Here is a 25,298-nt window from a genome sequence, read left to right as displayed (position 1 = left end):
CCAATAAAAGGACACAGGCTGAGGGAACATGTCTCTTTGTGCTATAGGCACACGAAGACAGTTTGTATACCAGGGATAGACACTGATCCACAGCTCAGGGGAGTGCCTGCACCCTACCAAGAATAAAATGACAGACTCTAGATATCCCCTATGGGGAAGGATTTGGCAATAGGGTGGGAGGGAGGGGGGAAGGGGAGTGCGGGAGGAGGGGAGGGAGAGGGAACTGGGATTGACATGTAAAACAAGCTATTTAAAATTAAAATAAAAAATGATAAAAAGAAAAAAAAAGGACACAGGCTAACAGAATGTATATGAAAAGAAAATGAATCCTTCTGTTACATACAAGCAACACACCTCAACTTCAAAGACAGACATTACCTCAGAGGAAAGGTTTGGGAAAAGATTTTGCAATCAAATGGCCCTAAGAAGAATGCCATGTAGCTATCCTAACACCTAACCAAATAGAGATCAAATGAAAATTGATCAAAAGAGAGAGAGGACATTTCATATTTATCACAGGAAAAATCAATCAAAGACAAAGTCCCAATTCTGAACTTTCATGCACCAAAAACAAGGACATACCCATTTGTAAAAGAAACTCTATTGAAGTTATACAACACATCAAATCCCACACATTAATGGTGGGAGACTTCAACACTCCACTCTCACCAATGTACAAGTCTGACACATAAAAATGCAATGTAGAAATAAGGAACTAACATATGTTATGACTCAAATAGATTTAACAGATATCTATAGAGTATTTTACTCAAATGCAAAAGAATATACCTTCTTCTCATCATCTCTTGGGACCTTCTCTAAAATTTACCACATACTCAGTGACAAAGAAAATTTCAAGAGAAATAAAAAAAAATTGAATGATAGCCATATCTAATTAGAATTAGTGTACAAAACAACATAAACTACAGAAAGCCTATAATATCAGGGAAACTGAACAACTCTCAAGAGAACCACCACTGGGTCAAGGAAGAAATAAAGAAATGAAAGACCACTTTTTAATTGGATCCTTTAGTGCTTTGGAGACTTGCTTCTGGAGCTCTTTGTAGGTTTTGAAGATCAGCCCTCTGTCAGATGTGGGATTAGTGAATATCTTTTCCCATTCTGTGGCTACATTTTTGTCTTATTGACTGTATCCTTTGCCTTATAGAAGCTTCTCGGCCTCAGCAGGTCTCATTTATTAATTGTCAATCTCAGTGTCTGTGCTACTTGTGTTATGCTCAGGAAGCGGTCTCCTGTATCAATTCATTCAAGGATACCTCCCACTTTCTCTTCTAACAGGTTTAGTGTGACTGGATTTATGTTGTGCCAACTTGTGCAGCCATTATGAAAATCAGTATGGAGATTCCTCAGGAAAATGGGAATCTACCACAAGACTCAGCAATTCCACTGTTAGGCATATACCCAAAAGATGCACATTCATACAAGGACATCTGTTCCACTATGTTTATAGCAGCACTATTTGTAATAGCCAGAACCTGGAAGCAACTTCGATGCCCCTCAACTGAAGAGTGGATAGAAAAAATGTGGCACATATACACAATGGAATACTCTTCAGCAGAAAAAAAACAATGGAATCTTGAAATTTGCAGGTAAATGGATGGCACTAGAAGAAACCATCCCAAGTGAGGTAACCCAGTCACAAAAAGACAACATGGCATGTACTCACTCATATATGGATATTAGACATGAATCAGGGGAGTGCCAGTATACAATCCAACTGCCAGAGAGGTAGGGAAGCAGGAAGGACTCTAAGAGAGATATACATGGTACCCCAGAGAAGGTGGAAAGAGGCAAGATCTCCTGAGCAGATTAGGAGCACAGGGTGGGGGAGGGTAAATGGAGCTAGGAAAAAGAGAGGGAGACAAAAGGAAGGGAGAGAAAGGTAGAGGAGAGCAGTATGATAGGTAGCACAATAGAGGGAACCATTCTAGGTTTGAGGGGAGATCTGGCACTAGTGAGAACTCCAGAGATGTACAAGGATGACACCAACTGGCAAACTAAGCAGTAGTGGAGAGACTACTTTAAATGCCCCTCCCTAATAATGATTTTGACGACTATCTTACATACCATCCTAGTACCTCCATCCAATGGCAGACGGAAGCAGAGGCAGACACCCACAGCTAAACACTGAACTGAACTCCTGGAACCCAGTGACAGAGAAGGAGGAGTGATGAGCAAAGGGGTCAAGACTGGGCTGGGGAATCCCAGAGAAACAGCTGACCTGAACAAGGGGGAGATCTTGGACCCAAGACTGATGACTGAGAGGCCGACATGGGACTGATCCAGACCCGCTGAATGTGGGTGTCAGTGAGGAGACACAGGCAATCTATGGGGTTTTTGGTTAGTCGATCAGTATTTATCCCTGGCACACAAATGAACTTTGGGAACCCATCCCACAATGAGGGATGCTTTCTCAATCTGGGCACTTTGGGGAGGGCCTGGGCCCTCCCTGGAACGAAATGACAGACTCTAGAGATCCTCCATGGAGGGCTTTACCCTCCCTGGAGAATGGAGTGGGGATTAGGTGGGGGGCCGGGGAGGGCGCTGGGGGGCCCGGGGAAGGGAGTGGGCATGGAGGGGAAGGAGAGGGTGCTGGGACTGACATGGGAAGCAAGCTTGTTTCTAATTTAAATATATAATAAAAAAGTGTAAAAAAGCCGGGCAGTGGTGGCACACGCCTTTAATCCCAGCACTCGGGAGGCAGAGGCAGGCGGATCTCTGTGAGTTCGAGGCCGGGCTGGACGGATAGCCTCCAAAACAATACAGAGAAACCCTGTCTCGTAAAAACAAAAAAAAAAAAAAAAAAACAAAAAACAACAACAACAAAAAAAACAAAAAGTGTAAAAAAAGAAACAAAAGACTTCTTACAATTCAATGATAAATGAATCCATGACACGCAGAAAGTTATGGCAAACTATGAAAGCAGTGCTAAGGAGAAAGTTTATAGCACTAATCTGGAGAACTCTCACTCTATCAACTTAACAGCACACCTGAAATTCTAGAATGAAAAGTAGAAAATTCACCCAGGAGGAGTAGATGGCAGGAAATAATGAAACTCAGGACTGAAATCAATAAAGATATTGGGAAAAATAAACAATTTGTAATACAAAAATAATATAAAAATATCTTGGTGTAACTCTATCTAAACAAGTGAAAGACCTATATACAAGACCTTTCAGTATAAAGAAAGAAATTGAAGAAGATATCAGAAAAGGAAAGATCTTTCATGCTTATGATTCAGTAGAATTAGCATAGAAAAAAATGTCAATCTTACCAAAAGCAATCTACAGACTCAATGTAATCCCCATCAAAATCCCAACACACTCTTTACAGAACTTGAAAGAACAATAGTCAACTTCATATGGTAAAAACAAAAGAACATAGGATAGCTGAAACAATCCTGTACAATAAAAGAACTTCCAGAGGTATCACCATCCCTGATTTCAAGCTCTATTATATGTTTTTACTACTATAGTAATAATAAAATGGCATTGGCACAAAAACAGAAATATGGATCAATGGAATAAACCAAAGACCCTTATGTAAATTTGCACACTGATGAACAATTGATTTTTTTAACAAAGAAGCCAAAATTATACAATGGTAAAAAAAGCATCTTCAAAAAATGGTGCTAGCATAACTGGATAGTGGCTAATAGACCCATACGTATTGCCCTGCACAAAACTCAAGTCCAAGTGCATCAAAGACTTTAACATAAATTCAGTTACACTGAACTTGAAAGAAGAGAAAGTGAGAAGTGAACTTGAACACATTGGAGACTTGCTTCTTAAGTTCTTCGTAAATTTTGGAGATTAGCCCTCTGTCAGATGTGGGGTTAGTGAATATTTTTTCCCATTCTGTGGACTGCCTTTTTGTCTTGTTGACTGTGTCCTTTGCCTTACAGAAGCTTTTTAGTTTCAGGAGGTCTCATTTGTTAATTGTTGATCTCAGTGTCTGTGCCACTGGTGTTATGTTCAGGAAGTGGTCACCTGTACCAACTGGTTGAAGAGTATCTCCCAATTTCTTTTCTAAGATTTTCAGTGTGGTTAGATTTATGTTGAGATTTTTGATCCACTTGGACTTAAGTTTTGTACAAGGCGATAAACATGGATCTATCTGCAGTCTTCTGCATACCAATCAATACCCAGTTATACTGGTACCATTTGTTGAAGATGCTTTCTTTTTTTCCATTGTATAGTTTTAGCTTCTTTGTCAAAATTCAAGTGTTCATAGATGTGTGGGTTAAAATCAGGGTTTTCAATTCGGTTCCATTGGTCTACCTGCCTATTTTTGTGCCAATACCAAGCTGTTTTCAGGACTATAGCTCTACAATAGAGCTTAAAGTCAGTTATGGTGATGCCTCCTGAAGTTCCTTTATTGTATAGGGTTGTTTTGGCTATCCTGGGCCTTTTGTTTTTCCATATAAAGTTGATATTGTTTTTTCAAGGTCTGTGAAGAATTGTGCCTGAAGTTTGATAGGGATTGCATTGAATCTGTAGACTGCTTTTGGCAAGATTGCCATTTTTATTATGTTGATCCTACCAAACCAAGAGCATGGGAGATCTTTCCATTTTCTGGTATCCTCTTTGATTTCTTTCTTTAAAGAGGCAAATTCATACAACAAGGGCATCTGCTCCACTATGTTCATAGCACATTATTTGTAATAGCCAGAACCTGGAAGCAACCTAGATGCCCCTCAACTGAAGAGTGGATAGAGAAAATCCAGTATATTTACACAATGGAGTATTACTCAGCAGAAAAAAAAATGGAATCTTGAAATTCCCAGGTAAATGGATGGCACTAGAAGAAACCATCCTGAGTGAGGTAACCCAGTCACAAAAAGATGAAAATGATATGTACTCACTCATATATGGATTTTAGACATGGATCATGATAGTGCCAGTCTGTACTTCCACTGACAGAGAGTCTAGAACCTAAGAGATATGCATGGTACCCCAGAGAAGAGGAATGAGGCAATGTCTTCTGAACAGATGGGGAACACGGCGAGGGGTGGGGAGTAACGGGACTGGGAAATAGAGAGGGGGAGAAAAGGAAGAGAGAGTAGGTCATGGGGGAACAGAAAGGTTGAGTTTGGGTAAGAATAGGGGGAAGAGGGAATCATAGGTTAGTAGACAGATCAGGCACAAGTGTGACCTCTAGTAATCTAAAGGGATGACACCAACTGACAAGTTAAGCAATAGTGGAGAGACAACCGCAAATGCTCATTCCTGATAATGAACTTGATGTCCATAACCATCCTGGAGCCTTCATCCAGTGACTGATGGAAGCAGAGGCAAACACCCACAGTCACGCACTGAACTGAACCCAAGGAACCCAATAACAGAGAGCTTGGAGTGATGAGCAAACTGGCAAAGAATGTGTTGGCACAACCAGCAGAGACAGCTGATCTGGACAGGAGAGAGCTCTTGGACCCCAGACCGACAGCTGGGAGGCCAGCATGGGACTGATCCAGGCCCCCTGAATGTGAGTGTCAGTGAGGAGGCCCAGGCAACCTATGGGGCCCTGGGCAGTGGATCAGTGTTTACCCCTGGCATACAAACTAACATCATGTGTCCATAAAACAAAGAGGGATGCTCTCTGAGGCTGGACTCTTAGGGGAGTGTCTGTACCCTGCCCTGAGTGAAATGACAGACTCTAGATATCCCCTATGTGGAAGGAAATGGTGATAGGGTGGGAGGTTGTGGGGGATGCTGGGGAGGTGCTGGAGGAGGGGAGGGAGAGGGAACTGGGATTGGTATGTAAAACAAGCCATTTAAAATTAAAATAATAATAAGAAAAAAATCTCTTAGTTAAGATCAAAAGCACTAATGACAACTTATGTTGTATATGTACATGTGAACTAAGGGGATCACTCCTCCACTGCTGATGGGAGTGTATACTGGGGCAGCCACTGTGGAAAGCAAGATGGTTAAATCTTAGAAAATTAGGAATCAATCTAATTTTAGGGCCAGTTATACCAATCTTAGGCATACACCCAGAGGATGTTCAATCATATACCACAAAGACATTTGCTCAGCAATGTTTATAGCAGCATTTTTTGTGTTAGCTAGAAACTGGAAACAACCTAGATGGTTCTCAACTGAAAAATCGGTAAAGAAAATGTGGCACATTTACACAATGGAGTATTACTCAGCATGAAATTTGCTGGCAAAATAGGAAAAAACAATCATTCTAGTGAGTGAGATAATCCAGATGCAGAAAGACAAACATGGATGTACTACTCACTTACAAGTGAACATTAGGTATAAAGTAAATGCTAACCATGCTAAAATCCACAGATCCAAAGAAACTAAAGACTAGGAAGGCTCAAGAAAGGGACACATGGATTCTCTCGTGAAGGGGAAATAGAAGAGATCTCCTGGGAAAACTGGGGGTGCGTGTGGGGATAGGGGTGGGTGAATATGAACATGTGGGCTCAGATTGGGTAGATTTAGGGAGGAAAAGTGGGGACAGTAATGAAAGAAATATATTGATAGTGGGGCCATTTCGGGGTTATGAAGAAACCAGGTGCCAGGGAAATTCCAAGGAATTCACAAGAATGACTCCAGCTAAGATTTCTAGCAATAGTAGAGAGGGTGCTTGAACTGGCACACGGCTGTAATCAGATTGGTGACTACCGTAATTGTCATCAGAGAGTCTTCACATAGTAACTGAGGGAAAAAAGATGCAGATAACACATCCAAGCACTTGGAAGATTTCCAGAAGTCTTGTTGGAAAGAGGGAGGAGAGATTGCATGAGGGAGCAGGGGTCAAGGTAATGACGGGGAACCCACAGAGATAGTTGGCCTGAGCTTGTGGGAGCTCACAGACTCGGGACCGACAAATAGCTGTGGAGTTTATATGGGACTGCTATAGGCCCTCTGCATGGGGGGGTAGCTGTGGAGTTTATATGGGACTGCTATAGGCCCTCTGCATGGGGGGGTAGCTGTGGAGTTTATATGGGACTGCTATAGGCCCTCTGCATGGGGGGGTAGCTGTGGAGTTTATATGGGACTGCTATAGGCCCTCTGCATGGGGGGGGTAGCTGTGGAGTTTATATGGGACTGCTATAGGCCCTCTGCATGGGGGGGTAGCTGTGTAACTTGGGTTTTGTTTTTGTTTTTGTTTTGTGGGGCTCCTATGAGTGGGATCAGGGCCCAACTCCAGTGCTTTCACTGGCATTTGGGAACCTATTCCCCATGCAGCATTACCTTTCCCAGCCTTGATTCAAGGGGAGGAGCTTGGTCCTACCTCAACTTTGATGTGCCATACTTCGTTGATGACCATCGGAGGCCTTCCCCTTTATGAACGGAGGTGTAGGAGAAATGTATTGGGAATTCCATTGAAAGGAAGCAGGGGAAGGGAAAGTAAAGAGAAGAGGGAAGGAAAGCTGTGGTTGTTATGTGAAATAAATGAAAAAAATAATAAATTAAAATGTAAAATAATCAACAACAAGAAATCCACTATGTTCCAAAGTACAATCAATTCATGATACTCCCTCCATTGCCTCTCTAGTACTGGGTTTTCAGGTGTGTCTACAGAGCTTGGTAAGAGTGTTATATCCAAACTGCCCTGCCTTCAAGATGGTCAGGGGTGATTGTGACAAAGAACTTGTGGGAATGGCCAGCCCATGACTGGTCTAACTTGTGACCCACTCCACAAGAAGGAACAGCCCATCCCTGACACTGCCTAGATGACCAAGAACCAGAGCAGAATAGCTCAGAGACCCAGGACAGAACCAACACTATTTGAAGAAACAAGCCAATGAAATAAGTCATAATGACAGACATTTTTCTTCTGGGCTATACTCATAGTTCAGTGTCTAGCCCAGTTGTCATCAAAGGAGTATGATCTACCTGGAGCAGATGCAGAGACCCACAGGCACTAGGCAAAGCCAGTGGAACCCCACAGAATAGGAGAAGGAAGGATTGTATGAGTCAGAGGGTTTGAGAATACCACAAGAACAAAGTCCACGCAATTATCTAAGGGGATCACAGAAATATAGGCAATAAACACAGATCCAGTTGAGTCTGAGGTAGGTCCTCTGCATATACCTTACAGTTGTGTAGGTAGTTGTTCTTGTGAGATGCCCAATAATGGGAGTGGGGGATGTCTATGACTCTTTTACCTGTGCTTGGAACCTTTTTCCTCCCACTGGGTTGCCATGTCCAGCCGTGATAGGAGGCTTGGGCTCAACCCTATTTTTTCTTGTAATGACACATGCATCTTATATCCCTTGGTGACCTGCTCTTTCTTTAAATTTTTTTGAAGGGAAACAGAATTTGTTGATCTGAGGGAAAGAAGAGATGCAGGGAGGGACTAAGAGTAGTGGTGAGAGGGGACAAGGATGTATGAAAGAAGAATAAAAGTTTTTATGTTAAAAAAGAATAAAATATGCATTGTGAATTTGTCCTGCCCAATAAGACAATACCACTTTTATTTGCTCCAGTAACAGAAGACACATCAAATAGGAGGAAAGAGATATGAAAATTTGCAACTTTCCTCAATATAATTTTCTTCCCTGTATTCTTCTCTTTTTTACAGTGCTATTTTTAGCCTTTCTTTGGAGTCATTTTCCATTTAAGTTAAAACTGTCAATAACTTTATGACATGAATACAAACACAAGGCTCACGCAACGTGCTATCTTCCTCCCACAGGCACAGCTGATCTGAACCACCGGCACACAGTTAATGGTTCTATCAAAGAAAAAGTTGGACCTGAGAAAATTAGATGATAGCTCCTTTAAAACAAGCTAGAAATTCACAAATTTTATGAGGAAAGGATTGAGAGTTTCATGTCCCCAAAGTTATGGGGAAGACTTTTTCCTTTGGCTATGGTGAAAACTATTCTCCTAGCCAAGGTGATTTTACATTATTTTACACATGACTTATTTCTTTATTCTGTCATTTAAAAATAAATATTCATATGATGAAGTAATGTAAATATACTGATGGGTACTTAAACATAACTGATTTGTTACAAATTTAGAGAGAGGGATAAGGACATATATATATGTGTGTATACATACACACACATATATATATGTACATATATACATATACACATATATAGACATAATACCCTTATTGTTCTCAAATTTTGCAAATAAACATATATATTAGATTGAGAGGAAAAAAAGAATGAAAGAGGGAATAAACATACGTGTCATACCATTTTGTCATTTTGTTCATGTGAAGAGCAGGGGACAAACTAGGAAGAAAAAGTTCTCTCTTTTCACCCACTAATACAACTCAGTGGCTGTTCCATGGTACTTTTCATGATCAACACCTGGCTTTGCTTTAGATGGTTTTCTTGTAGTTCTGAAATTTAGAGAATATTGTACATGTGTGTGCCTTATGGATGATTTGTGCAGATTTTTGCTTCAAATGACTGATGCTCTTAATGAAAGTACACCTTGTGGGTAAGAGTTCTTGATGGAAGTCTAGTTCACGTGTCTCTATGGAAGGTCAGGATTTTGAAAATCTTCAGAGATACAGTAGGAAAAATGGATGCTTTTTGCCCAAACACCAAACTGAAGTTAAAAGAATCATTACAAGGTAGTAAGGAGTTAAAGGGGAACTTTTATTTTACTAAGATTACTATACTACATAGGAGAAGAATACAACAAATAACAGACATGTGTGTTAGAGATCATATGGGAGACAAAATTGTCATAGATAAGAAATGGGTGGACTTCGGAGATAGGAACTGATGTTCAAAGAGGATTCTTCTTAAAGCTTTATAATTGTATCTACAGCATTGTCCCTGTTATGGTCATTTTGTAAAACGTCCAGTTAAATCTACATTTCTGAAATATTTTAAAAATTTCCATCATTACTTTGCTTATTTGCAAGTACTACAGAAAATAATGTTGGATCTTAGAAAAGAGTTGTGAGATGTCATATGAGTTCTGAGAATGGAACCTAGGTTGGATAAGCAGACAGTCATCTTAACCATGTGCCCATCTGTTCAACTGTATCTTTGAAATATTTTAAAGTTAGAGTGTGAACAAGAACATAACCATCAAAGAACTCACATTCACAGAAATAGCTAAAATTTGGCTATGAAATGCCCTCTGTAAGTGTATCCTAATTAAAAGCTTAGACCATGTAATGGTGTTATGGGAAGCAATGGATGTTTTAGTACTAGGACCTAGTGAAAAGCCTGTAAGTTATTGCAATCATGCCTTCAAAGGGGATGTATGATCCAAGATCCTTATATTTTTCGCTTTCATGTACTGGCTATGAAGGAAAAATTTACTGTGCCACATTCATCCTGCCATTGTCATCTGTCAATGTCTTTAAGGACTGAAGAACAATGAGTCTGACTTAATGTGAACATAAAAAACTATGATCCCACACAAGCTCTTCACTTTAAACATGGATTATTTTAATAATATGTTTAAGAGACAGGAAGCTTATTGATATAGATATCATAAGATTAAATGAGACAGAATACTAAGAATCACTCTGATTTCATTAAAATGTGATGTACTCAAGTTAAAGCCTATATCATGACTGTTTTCTATATATGCACATGGCATGCTTTTTCAGTTCATAGATCCATTCTCTATTAAAATAAATTTAACCTCCCTAAGATCTTCCCATAGGGATAGCATGCATACTGATGTGGGATGCCCCTCCATAAGTAGCAAATATGTGTTGCTTTTATTGGCTGATGAATAAAACTGCTTTTGTCTATGGCAGGGCAGAATATAGCTAGGCATGAAATCCAAGCAGAGATACAGGGAGAAAGAAGGCAGAGTTGACAGAAGAAACCAGCAACATGTCAATACATAGTTTAATACTAATGGGTTAATTTAAATATCAGAGCTACCTAGTAATAAGCCTGAGCCATCAGCCAAACAATTATAATTAATATTAAGCCTCTGATCGATTGTTTTGCAAGCAACTGCAGGACTGACAGGTGGAACAGAAAAGTTCCTGCTACAGTCCACAATTTAAGTTACTGTTACATTTGGGTAGAATGCATTCAAAACATCAATACTAGAGATTAGCTTTCTTTAATTCACTCAGAAGAAGGAACAATAAATTATATCATATTTTATGTTCTATTTTGTATCATGTTGAGTTAGATTATATTGTTATATTAGGTTAAATTATTAAGCTATGTTATGTTTGTTGTAATGTTATAATATTACAGAAGAAAAATTTTCCCGTGGGCATTCTTAAATACTGTCTCACCCACCCTTATAAGGTCTCATAGACAAATGAAATTACTAATTCACCAAAGTTCACATTGCAGAACGAGTGAGTTTATTGTGCATGGCTATGTGTATGATGGCCCTTTCTATTTACATTCCCATATTATGTAATCTATTTCTATGGATACAACCCCATTCCAGGCCATGTGCAATGAGGGCAAAATTGTATACAAATGTTTGGAAGGGGTAGCTGGGATCTCATATGGATGTCTAATAACTGCTGCAAGCCTCTCTTTTTATGAAGTAATGTCAACAGTCTAGCTTTGATGATGGGTGGCAAGTAGGTACATTGTATATGATGAAAACTGCACATTTTATGTATTAATAACTATGTTCTACAACAATTGCATTGTTATTATATTATACTATTAGTCAGCATTTACATGGAAAATCTATATACTCATTTTCACATCTTGCTTTTGGGCACAGACACTTTCATTGACAGACATACTTATAGAACTCAAACATGTTCATTTTTCCCTCATGCTCTTAGAATGTTTCTTTATGAAACGCATTGAAGTATATTTCACAGACTTCTATTTATAAGCAGTGTTTTGGATTGGATATAATTTTGTGAACATACTAGAGGAACAATTTAACACACTCAGATACACTAATAATATCAAAATTATTATGACTTCTCCCTTGATGTAGATGAACTCATTGCACTCACTGTGCTAGTTGTGTGTAGACAGAAGGGCACAAAATTAACTTGTACACAATTAGTTCAAAAGCACTATCTTTATGACCTTCTATCATTATGGAGTCTATAATTGATTTTTAAGAGAAACAATATTGATATCAGTACATAAGAATTAGAAATATTTCATATGTGGAAAAAAACATTAACATGCAGGCAAGTAAATAAGATAAATATTTTATATCATTCAAAAAAGTGGGTTGTGTAGTGATGACACAAGCTTTTAATCCCAGTACTTGGGAGGCAGAGGCAGACAGATCTCTGTGAATTTGAGTCTGGCCTCACCTGCAAAGTAAGTTTCAACGAGCACTGTTTCACAGAGAAATCCTGTTTTGAAAAACCAAACCATCCCCCCACCAAAAAAGAAAAACAATAAAAAATTGTTATAAAATATCACAGCACAGCATAAGTGACAAACTTAAAGGTGACAAATCTGTTGCTAATGTCAAGTTTATTGAGAAATATTGAAATGTTTTATCCTCTAGGACCTGTAAACATAAGGGTAGTCACTCCAGTTATCCAGTTCAGTATGAAATGACAGTCACAGCAATAATGTAGAAGAAACAAATGAAAAGGAAGAAAACAAATGATGAGTACATTAAATTATACCTTTTTTGCAGATCTTACAGTTCTGTACTTAGAAAATCCTAGAAATTTTATAAAAAGACTTCCATCACTTATAAATTTGACAAAGTAGCAGATAACAACACACAAAAACCAATGGCTTACTTATAAGAGAGAAATAGAGAAAGCAATTCCATTGGGAAAATCTTAAATAAACAGCAGGCACTTAATAAATTTAATGTAGAAAATAAAAAGCTGTTAATGAAAATATGACATTGAAGATAGATATAGCAGACGACACAAGAAGACACAAAGGTTTGTTGTGTTCTACAGTGAAGAACAAAAGAACATCATTCCATCATACCTGTCCTCAAAGAAATGAAGGCACTTTTGGTAAATTCTAAAACTATTCAGGAGGAAACTGTTATGCTACCCAGACATCATAATTGAAAAATATCCATGGACTCATGCTGAAGAATTCTCCATGGAAATAGGCAAACTTGCCTTCACTCCGGTTTAAGAGACTTTTTCCTTACAAAGTTCTTACTTTATTGTATTTTGCATGATCCTTTGACTAGTTTCCTAGGCCTCATGACATGAAAGTGAGAGATCTTTGCTTAAAAGACAAATGCACTCTTTCTTATTAAGAAATGATAAAATGACAAGAGAATATCTCTCTTGCTTAGCTGCTGCATATATATATATGCATATATGTGTGTGTAATGAATATATCTAAGTGATAAATGTGATATATGGTTTACTTACAATTGTTTTACAAAAAATTTTATAAAAAATAAACATAAATAGATAATAAATTTCTGTCATCTGGAATTAAACCAAGTTAGAAAAATTTTCAACACCATCAGGAATCTTTTACTACATTCTGAGTACTATAGGACCTACTGTTTCCTTTATTTTTGAGTATCAGATTATGGTAGCAGAACAAAAATTTCCATAGAGTCATAAAAAGAAAAAAGACACTATCAAACAGCTTAAATAATATTTGTGTACAATGTACAAGAATGTAACTTTATGCTGAGACAGCACTGTATGTATGGTAAGTTTTCTCTCACACTTTAGGTGAGCATATTTGTTAGTAGTGAGGAGAAATATATTGTTAGCTTCTAATTAGGTTCCTTTGCTTTATGTGCTGGCACATCACAAAGGTGATATAAAATGAAAATAATAATAAAAAATTTTAGAGACTTATAAAAAAGATTTAGTTTAAGATTAGGAGCACAAGTTTGTCTTAAAAATATCTGGTTTTTTTGTTTTGTTTTGTTTTGTTTTGTTGAAACAGGGTTTCTTGTGGCTTTAGAGACTGTCCTGGAACTAGCTCTTTTAGACCAGGTTGGTCTCGAACTCACAGAGATCTACCTGCCTCCTGAGTGTTGGGATTAAAGGCCTGTGCCACCACCACCTGGCTAAAATATCTATTTTATCTCTTTCAAAAGCTCTCCCATTTTATTAATGGAAGCTAATATGAATAGGCAGCTGTGGCTCATGTGAGGAGTTCCTGCATGGGACAGTTCCAAGAAGAGTAAAAAATGAAATGACCATCTCAGCTTTCCTTTTGAGTAAGGTACTGGCCAATATACAAATCAATTTAATTTAGATATCTAACATTATTAATAATGCTTGCCCAAATTTACATTTGAGGAAGCTGAGCCTCAAAGAGAGTTAAGTGACATATACGTTGTCATGAACAGTGGGTTAAACATTAGAATGATGGACTCTCTGAGTGGTTGATGAATTCCGAGGAGCTTTTGTAGTTCACCTGACTGTATGGTGGAATATCCGTCATTCTAGGACCTGTGTGCCTTCTTCACATTCCGATGGAGCCCATGCATTCATTTACATAAACCACAACCTACCTCCAAAGTGTGGTGGTGGGCCACAGAGGAGTACCACACCTTGACCTTCTCGGACAGACACTGTGCTTCTGGTTTTGGTTTCAAAGTCTTCAATATCTTGGGAAAACAAACAAACAAAAACAGGTTCACAATTCCTTACTTTTTAAAGTGCAGAAGATTCTGAATGTCTTAAAGGTAATGTATTTTCATTGTTATTAGTAAAGGTAATCATATTTGGAATAAGCATTTCTGTATATACATATATATGTATATATGTATAGTCAATATTTTGATAAACTCATTTCTTACAGCTACTCACTCATATAGTTTGTAACTCAGTAGATGGTCCTCTAAGCACAGTACATATTTAATATGTCCAGACAATGTGTATTTAAAAGTATATGCATGCCAGGAGGTGGTGGCACATACAACTTTAATCCCAACACTTGGGAGCCAGGGACAGGTATATCTCTGGGAAGTCAAGGCTGGACAAAGTGAGTTCCCAGACAGCCAGGACTCACATACAGAGAAACTCTGTCTTGAAAAAAACAAACAAACATAAATACATAAGTAAATAATGGGTATGCAGTCAATATACTAAAGTCTACCTTTTTAGATTAATGATTGTCATTTGATGGTTAAACAATGTCTCAGCTTTAGGATATAGTGACCTGAGACACAAAGCTGCTATTGACAGAACTGTAGCATGAAAAATAAAAACCCAGAAATAGATATTGGGGTTTAAGCTGATGGTCAGATAAGCTAAGCAGCCAGCCACCAGCTCTTACCTCTTCCTCACACACAAAGGGTGATCTGGCTAGCTCCACAATCCTAAAACTGCAATCCCAGACGGGTGCCTCACATCAAATCTTGGGGTTAAAGGTAGGAACTCTGATTCACTCTTATGTAGCCCAGGATTGCCTTGGACTCACAGAGATCCACCTACCTCTGCCTCCCAAGTGCTGAGATTACCTTTGTGTGAGCTGTTTTCTTTTAGACTGGATCAATTTCATGTAATTCAGTGTGGCCTTGATCTAATAGAGATCTGTCCTGAGTCCTGGGATTAAATGTGTGTATCACCACTGCCTGGCTCTATGGCTGTAGCTAGCTTTGCATTTTGATCTCCAACAGCTTTATTAAATAGTAAACAATATATCACCACACAGTACAATGAAACAGAAAGTAAATTGTGTACTTTCTCTAAATCACCTCACAAAGCTTCTCCTTGAATTTATTTGGGATGTGTGATTTCCTATATTAAGGAATCCTAGATATTCAGAAATGGTGAAATCTTGATAAACCAACTAGTTAACCTTTAAAGCTATTAACTTTCCTAGGAAAAGTCAGCCAGCCTCCAGGAATGGCCAAATGTTTAATTCCCTCTGAGCATCAACATCTTCATCTATAAAATACATCTCTTGACTCATTCATTCATTCACTCATTCTAAAGGATAGGAATGTTGTTTAAGTACAGAAGCCATATTTTAAAAAAATAACAGAGAATCACTAAGTGCTGACTCACTTTTATTCTGAGTGTCTAGTAGGAAAATTAGACATGTACCAAAATTAGATCTACCAAAAAGTATATTGATAATAGTGTGCGATCATTATTTTGAAACAGAGTCTACTGCTGTGAAGATCTATTCTCCCTTCTTCAGTAGTATCAGGGTTGGAAACAAGCATATTCCTCTATCTAGATGATACATTCTCCAGACTTCTTTGTAAGCATGTGTATCAAACAGAAAGATAATATGGTATCTGTGTTTGAGACTCTCTCTGAAAACATTCATGATTCCTTTTCACTCAATTTCCCTACATCTAGACATGCCAATAAAATAAAGACAACATCCCTTACATTTAGACATGAAAGATTTACTATTATCTGGATATTTAAAAGATTTTTGTGACAAACTTTGCCCATTGTTACTCCTGCTTGACCACCATAACGACATGGTCAGACCCTATTGGTGAAGACATCTCTCACTTTTGTTACAGGATATAGAGAAATCAACCTTGAACTGACCAGGAAACTCTTCTGATTCTTTGGGAGCTTACACAATGCCAGGGATTACTATAAAGAAAGCTAAAGGAGAAGAGATGTCAGTGGTCTTACACAGTGCTAGATTCAGCATGCTTTGACCTCCCAGGAAAAAATGCACTCATTGGTGCAATACTCAAAATACACCCATTGACATGGTTATTGTAGGATAATAGTTTTCAGATTGGATATGAGGCCTGCTCAGCAGGAGGAATTTCATGCCAGGTACTGTAACTCTGGTCAAAATCCATGATTGAAGGGATCATAGGCCTAAGAGAGAAACCTACTGTTTTTCTTTTGCTAAACAGTCATGCTGCCAATATTTGTTTATACCATGGAATAGTGCTTCTCTCAACTTTGATCAAAGAAGCGTATTTGGTAATGGGTGTTGCTTAATGCAAAAACTCATACCTTGTCCACATACCAAGTATAAATAACTATAAACACTCAGTTGTGAGTGGGTCATATATCAACCATCCCATGCAAAGCTCCTGGAACTTTGTAGAAAAAGGTGGGGGAGACCCAGGACATGAAGACTTCTCAATATAATATGGCTGCTACATATCAAGTCAGAGCAGTGTGCTTACCTGCACAAGATCAAACTTTTCAGAATTCCAGCATAGACTGGGAGCTACTGGTCACTGATGCTCCTGAGAGAGGGAGAATCACTCTGCTTTGGAGATGTGGTACTGGTAAGTGGCTCATGTCCCAGTGAGTGACTTAACACAAGTGTGCGTATGTACAGTACTAATTGGACTCTATACATTATTAATAACAAAATAATAAAATAAAAGAAGTTGAGTGCGAGATGAACTGGGGGCTCTCTGGGAGGGAGTGGAGAGCAGTAATGATGGATGAATATGATCAGTATATGTTATATAAATGTATGGCACATTACAAATGCACTGACTTGTATTTTAAAAAGCAGACTGTGTTAATCATAATCACCAGTAAAGTTCTATTGTGCTGAATAATCTCTTTGTTATTGTAGTTTAACCTTTTATCCTCAGATATCCTTCAAAGGAAATGAAGAAAGCACAGGTCTGATTGATAATAAGAGGACCAACCTTGACTATGTGGAGAAAGGGAGACAATTTCTTCCATAAAGAAAAAAAATGAGACTAAAATTTTTAGATGCACAGAATTCATAGTGAAAATAAGCCACTGCTGCTGCCATTAAAATGCAAGATTAAGCAGACATTTTTGGTTCTGAAATTAATATAGATATAGACTATGTAGATAATATACATATAGACTATAGTAAAATAGAAGAATATTTGGTTAAAAGTAATAATAAATCATTACAAAAATCATATCCATTTACTTCCATTAATCAGAAAGAAGATATAAACTCAGAGAGGACTGATTTGGAAAATACATAAATCATGTATGGTGGTCTGTACCTGTGATTCAAAACCAAGAAGATACTGAAAGAAGAAGCACAAGTTAGACAAGACTGTATAAAACTCCTGTCCCAAATAAAAACAAAATTCTTAATGTCACTTTGTTAAAAATAGAAGAAAGCTATGTTTTTAAATATATTTACACTACTACTGAATTACAAAAGAAATAATATAAAAACCTACGTGTGACATACATGCAACTCAATAAGCTGCTACAAAGTTTCTTACAAGCTGGATATTTTAAATTTATTCATATTGTTTTTAGTTGAAGAATAACTGAGGCATGCCATTTCCTCTGTGAACATTTTATAACCATGGTATACTTGACAGAAGACTATATTTTAAATTTGCTTAATGCCCCACTAGTAGTATGATCTAAAATGTTATAAATATGATTCGAATAAACAAGAGAGTATACCAGCAATATCTTGTCTATGGAACACCTCATTCATGAATAGGAAAAAGCCAATGCCCAGATATATAAAAAGAGGATTTATCAGCAAACAAATTACTTAAAGCTACATTAACAGATGTGGAATGACACTCCAATTTTTAATTATGAGCTATTTAACAAATATCTCTTGATTCCAGTACTGAAAATATGAACTCTGTAGAGGCAGAGATACTGAGATTACAAGAAAGAAAAGAGAAGGTAAACACAAAAGAGAAAACATGCAGCTGAGCAATGAAGGAGCAGGAAAGGTTTGGACAGAAACGGTTAATCATATGTGATCTTGACAAAAGAAATTCAGTAACATTTTCAGACAAGGCCAAGTGCAGCAAAGGGCATGTGGTTCAGAGGCTGCCCAACTCTTCAGAGCAGGCTTGGAACAGCAGGGCAGATTTAGGAGGGACATGGAAGGGGTTGTGCAACTATTCCTATTAGCTTGCTGGTTGCTAGAACAGTTATGAAAGGGCCTATGGGGGGACAGTCCTTTGCAAGGAAGTGGAACCAGGAGAAGGGATCTATGTGTAGAAAGAATATGACTGTGAAGTATTCTCTCATTAGAATAAAAAGCTTTGGATGGTGGCTCTAAATCTCCGGAGGAATCTGGAAAGAGAATGTTTGCAGGGTCATTTGAGAGGACAGAGGATTCAAGCACTTTTGGAGTGGAGATTGAATGAAACTAAAAACACAAGGAATCCAGATTGCAGCTAGAGTGACATTTGAAGAAAAGAGAAAACCACTATATTTTTTGGTGGATATGTGTATATGTATATTATATATATTATTTTTTAAAGAATTTTTATTTAAATTATGAACAAGCTTGCTTCACATGATAATCACAGCTCCCTCTCCCTCCCCTCCTCTCCCATAATCCCCCCTACCAACCCCAAACCAATCCCCACTCAATTCCCCAAGGAGGCTGAGGCCATCCATGTGGGAATCTCCAGAATCTGTCATTTCATTCAGAGTAGGACCTAGGTACTCCCCCAAGAGTATAGGCTGAGAAAACATTCCTCATTGTGGGATGGGTACCCAAAGTTCGTTTGAATGCCAGGGATAAATACTAATCTACTACCCAAGGCCCCATAGATTGTCTATGCCTCCTCACTGGCACCCACATTCAGGGGTTCTGTATCAGTTCCATGCTGGCTTCCCAGGCATCAGTCTTGGGTCCAAGATCTGCTGCTTATTCAGGTCAACTGTTTCTATGAGTTTCACCAGCCCATTTTTGACCCCTTTGATCATCACTCCTCCCTCTCTGTCACTGGGTTCCAGGAGTTCAGTTCAGTGTTTAGCTGTGGGTGTCTGTCTCTGCTTCCATTAGTCACTGGATGAAGGTTCTAGGATGGTTTACTGTGAGTATATTTTTTTTCATTTTACATTCCAACCACAGTTCTCCATCCCACCCCTCTCCCTGTCCCCCACACCTCCCCCAACCCTCCTCACCTCCCCTCTTTCTCACCCCCAATTCACTCCTCCTCATGGATAAGAGAGTCAACATAATGTGGCACAATAGGTTGGGGCAGTGCCAGGCCCTTCTGCCATGCATTAAAACTGAGCATGGCATCCCACTGTAGGGAGGTGGGGAGCGATTCAGTGGAAGATAAATGAAAGAGATATCTTAATAGAGACAGCCACTATGGTCTTAGGGAGAAACCTGGTGCTAGGGTAACTCCTTAGAATCCACAAAGATGACCTCAGCTAAGACTCCTACAGTGGTAGAGAGGATGTCTGAACTAGGCTTACCCTGTAATCAAATTGATGAATATACCGACTATCATCAGAAAACCCTCATCCAGACACAGTGATCCACAACCAAGAACCAGGCCAACCTCTGGGAATCTATTGTATTTATTTTCACCAAAACCATGTCCACATATACTAAGATACAAAGCCAACTTCAACAGAGCATTTGGCCTTCAGTTAGATTCACATAGGTATATATCCCTGTTTAAAGTGCCTGTAGTTTATTGCTCTTTACTATATTATTTCCCATGTAAACATCTGTTTTGCTTTTCAGAATGCAAAGTCCTGGGTTCAGAGAAAGAGATGCATGAGACATGATATGTGAGGTTAGCAATGCATCTGTTCTTGACATTGTGGCATACATGCTTGTGCAAGTGGGCAGGCGTGTGTGTGAGCATACACGTGGAGGCCAGAAGACACACTCAAATTTCACTCTTCAGGTACTAGCCCTCACTAGCCTATGGCTCACGTGGGTCGAGGTTGGCTGTACAATAATTCCCAGAAACCTATCTCCTTTCTAGGGACAGGATTGTTAAGTGTGGGCCATCAGTCCTGGCTTTATTTCCAGCATTTCTGGTGATGGATCTTCGGTCTTCATGCTCAGAAGACAAATACTTTAGCTCTCTCTACAGCACCTGTTCCAGAATTTTTAAAATGAAAAATTTCCCCAAGATGTAATCCATTTATCCCCCATAATTGCACCCCTTTCTCCATTTGATCTTAATCAATAGTCATTAGTTGTGTACTACCCGAGGATCTGGCATGCCTGGCATGGTTTTTGTGGAGTATTAGTTAATCAAATCCATTCCGTTTCCTCTTCTGTAATGGAAAAACTGAAATAGCTCATGTGTGTTGGTGCCATCAATACAAAGTAATATGGTTAAGGTCACAATTCAGTGGTAAAGACTTGATAACATGCAAGAGTGCTGGGTTCAAACTCCAGCACTATAAAAAAAAAAACTCTTGCCTTAATCTGTGAGACTTGGATTTGCATGACTTTAAATAAAAACCTGCCCAACTACATTTCAAAATTAACAGTCCTGTTATTTCTATTTCTTGTAGTCTAAGAGGTGGCTAATCTGTGTATTTTTTCCATTTTAGTATTGTACTTGAAAGTTACCATTAAATTATTATTCATTTTAGTGGTCACAGAAAGAAAAACACTGCCAAAGTAAGAGATTAAAACCTCAAAATTTGTGTTATATTAGGAAGTTTTGGACTGAATGCTCCTGGTATCACATTGTCAACCTCTACTCCAGAAACACGAGTCATCTTTTCACTGTTAATCAGAAGTCATTATAACCATGTTGATAAGACCATTGATTGTTTATCCATTGTTTTTTATTTATTTATTTATTTTAAATAGCTTGTTTTACATGTCAATCCCAGTTCCCTCTCCCTCCCCTCCTGCCGCACTCCCCTTCCCCCCCCACCCTCCCACCCTATCGCCAAATCCTTCCACATAGGGGATATCAGAGTCTGTCATTTTACTCTGGGTAGGGTCCAGGCACTCCCCTAAGAGTCCAGGCTGAGAGAGCATCCCTCTTTGTGCTCTAGGCACACGAAGACTGTTTGTATATCAGGGATAGACACTGATCCACAGCTCAGGGCCCCATAGGTTGCCCAGGCCTTCTCGCTGACACTCACATTTGGGGGGTCCAGATCAGTCCCATGCTGGCCTCCCCACTGTCAGTCTGGGGTCCCAGAGCTCTCCCCTGTTCAGATCAGCTGTCTCTGCTGGTTTTGCCAGCCCATTCTTTGCCAATTTGCTCATCACTCCTCTCTCTCTGTCACTGGGTTTCTTGGGTTCAGTTCAGTGATTAATTGTGTGTTTGCCTCTGCTTCCATCAGTCACAGGATGAAGGCTCCCGGATGGTTATAGACATCAAGTTCATTATCAGGAATGGGCATTCGAGGTGGTCTCTCCACTATTGCTTAGCTTGCCAATTGGTGTTATAACTTTAGATCACTCGAGGTCGCTCTGGTGCCTGATCTGTATTCAATCCTATGATGCCCTCTTCCCCCTATTCTACCCCCACCCCCTCAAATTCCTTTTCCCCCATGACCAACTCTCTTCCTCTTCACCCACTCTCTTCTTCCCAGGTCCCACTCCCTCACACCCCTCACCGTGTTCCCCATCCATTCAGGGGATCTTGTCTTCATCCTCTTCTCTTGGGTACTATGCATATATGCATATCTTTTAGGTTCTTTCCTGTTTCCCAGACTCTCTATCAGTGGAAGTGCAAACTGGCACTATCCTGATCCATGTCTAAAATCCATATATGAATGAGTACATACCATGTTTGTCTTTTTGCGACTGGGATACCTCACTCAGGATGGTTTCTTCCAGTGCTGTCCATTTCCCTGCGAATTTCAAGATTCCATTGCTTTTTTCTGCTGAGTAATACTCCATTGTATAAATGTACCACATTTTCACTATCCACTCTTCAGTTGAGGGGCATCTAGGTTGCTTCCAGGTTCTGGCTATTACAAATAATGCTGCTATGAACATAGTGGAGCAGATGCCCTTGTTGTATGAACTTGCCTCATTTGGATATATGCCTAAGAGTGGAATTGCTGGGTCTAGTGGTATATTAATTCCCATTTTCCTGAGGAATCTCCATACTGATTTCCAAAGAGGCTGTATGAGTCGGCACTCCTACCAGCAGTGGAGGAGTGTTCCTCTCTCTCCACATCCTCTCCAGCATAAATTGTCTTCGGTGTTTTTGATTTTAGCCATTCTGACAGGAGTAAGATGGTATCTCAGAGTTGTTTTGATTTGCATTTCCCTGATGGCTAAGGATGTTGAGCACTTTCTTAAGTGTCTCTTGGCCATTTTAGCCTCCTCTACTGAGAATTCTCTATTTAGCTCTGTACCCCACCTTTTAATGGGATCCTTTGGTGTTTTGGAGACTTGCTTCTTGAGTTCTTTGTAAATTTTGGAGATTAGCTCTCTGTCAGATGTAGGGTTAGTGAATACCTTTTCCCATTCTATGGCCTGCCTTTTTGTCTTTTTGACTGTGTCCTTTGCCTTACAGAAGCTTTTTAGTTTCAGAAGGTCCCATTTGTTAATTGTCGATCTCAGTGCCTCTGCCACTGGTGTTATGTTTAGGAAGTGGTCTCCTGTACCAACTCGTTGAAGAGTATCTCCCACTTTCTCTTCTAAAAGTTTCAGTGTGGCTGGATGTATGTTGAGATTTTTGATCCATTTGGACTTAAGTTTTGTACAAGGCGATAAACATGGATCTATCTGCCGTCTTCTGCATACCAGTACCCAGTTATGCCAGCACCATTTGTTGAAGATGCTTTCTTTTTTCCATTGTACAGTTTTAGTTTCTTTGTCAAAAATCAAGTGTTCATAGGTGTGTGGGTTAAAATTAGGGCTTTCAATTCGGTTCCATTGGTCTACCTGCCTATTTTTGTGCCAATACCAAGCTGTTTTCAGGACTATAGCTCTATAATAGACCTTGAAGTCAGGTATGGTGATGCCTCCTGAAGTTCCTTTATTGTATAGGGATGTTTTAGCTATCCTGGGCCTTTTGTTTTTCCATATAAAGTTGATTAATGTTATTTCCAGGTCCTTGAAGAATTGTGATGGAATTTTGATAGGGATTGCATTGAATCTGTAGACTGCTTTTGGCAAGATTGCCATTTTTATTATGTTGATCCTACCAATCCAAGGGAGCATGGGAGATCTTTCCATTTTCTCGTATCTTCTTTGATTTCTTTCTTTAAGGACACAAAGTTCTTGATATACAGGTCTTTCACTTCCTTGGTTAACATGATCCCCAGATATTTGATGCTGTTTTTGGATATTGTAAAGGGTGATGTTTCTCTGATTTCTTTCTCAGTCACTTCATTATCTGTATATAATAGGGCCACTGATTTTTTTGAGTTTACCTTGTATCCTGCCACATTGCTGAAGGTGTTTATCAGCTCTAGGAGTAACCTTGCGGAGTTTTTTGGGTCACTTATGTAAACTATCATATCATCTGCAAATAGTGAAAGTTTGACTTCTTCTTTTCCTATTTGTATCCCCTTTATCTCCTTTTGTTGTCTTATTGCTGTAGCTAGAACTTCAAGTACAATATTGAAGAGATATGGAGAGAGTGGACAGCCTTGTCTTGTTCCTAATTTTAGAGGGATTGCTTTGAGTTTCTCTCCATTTAGTTTGATGTTAGCTGTTGGTTTACTGTATAATGCTTTTATTATAGTCAGGTACATTCCTGTTATCCCTGATCTCTCTAGGACCTTTATCATGAAGTGGTGCTGGATTTTGTCAAAGGCTTTTTCAGCAACTAGTGAGATGATCATGTGGTTTTTCTTTCGCAGATTGTTAATATGGTGGATTACATTGATAGATTTTCTAATGTTGAACCATGCCTGCATTCCTGGAATGAAGCCTACTTGATCATGGTGGATGATTTTTCTGATGTGTTCTTGAATCCGGTTTGCGAGTATTTTATTGAGTATTTTTGCATCAATGTTCATGAGGGAAATTGGTCTATAGTTCTCTTTCTTAGTTGTGTCTTTGTGTGGCTTGGGTATCAAGGTAATTGTAGCCTCGTAGAAAGAGTTTGACAGTGAGCCTCCTGCTTCTATTGTGTGGAATACTTTGAGGAATATTGGAATTAGCTCTTCTTTGAATTTGTGGTAGAATTCTGCACTGAAGCCATCTGGGCCTGGGCTTTTTTTATTTGGGAGACTTTTGATGACTGCTTCTATTTCATCAGGGGTTATAGGTCTGTTTAGGTTGTTTATCTGTTCTTGATTTAGTTTTGGCAAGTGATATCTATCCAGGAAATTGTCCATTTCCTTTAAATTTTCAAATTTTGTGGAGTACAGATTTTCAAAGTATGCCCTGATGATTCTCTGGATTTCCTCAGAGTCTGTTGTTATGTCCCCTTTTTCATCCCTGATTTTGTTAATTAGCATGCTCTCCCTCTGTCTTTTGGTTAGTTTGGACAGAGGTTTATCTATTTTGTTGATTTTCTTATCCATTGTTTTTAAGTCTAGGTAAATGGCATCCATTGCTAACAAATTTTCTCGGAGATCTTTGTGGCTATAATAGGGTTTCTATTAGCTGTCATGAAGAAGATCACATTCTCTCAAAGGTCACACAGGTCATGCTAGCTATCAAAACTCATTTGTTGCAAAATGTCACTAGTTCATAAGTTTTAATTCATAATTCAGTATTAAAACTGTTTAATAGCATATAGATAATAATTGAGATAAAATTTTGCCTTATTCACACTAGGTGTCCACCCACAGGAATCTCCTTTCAATAGGATCTATTTTTC

At 38.8% G+C, this 25,298-nt stretch overlaps 1 protein-coding gene across 4 annotated transcripts in view; it reads right to left on the bottom strand.

Moving 5' to 3' along the window:
* Window positions 1–25,298, bottom strand: part of Cntn6 (contactin 6) — a 393,737-nt gene that overhangs the window by 161,837 nt on the left and 206,602 nt on the right. For all 4 annotated transcript variants that reach the window (XM_040738250.1, XM_040738246.1, XM_040738248.1 and 1 more), the window contains exon 5: window positions 14,385–14,480. In XM_040738250.1, the coding sequence (XP_040594184.1) occupies window positions 14,385–14,480 (96 nt within the window). The remainder of the gene's footprint in view (window positions 1–14,384; window positions 14,481–25,298) is intronic.

Source organism: Mesocricetus auratus, unplaced genomic scaffold (genome assembly GCF_017639785.1).
Source record: "Mesocricetus auratus isolate SY011 unplaced genomic scaffold, BCM_Maur_2.0 Super-Scaffold_100676, whole genome shotgun sequence".
NCBI lineage: Eukaryota > Metazoa > Chordata > Mammalia > Rodentia > Cricetidae > Mesocricetus > Mesocricetus auratus.
The sequence above is the reverse complement of the archived record's forward strand: the minus strand, read 5'-3'. Positions and strand labels throughout refer to the sequence as shown.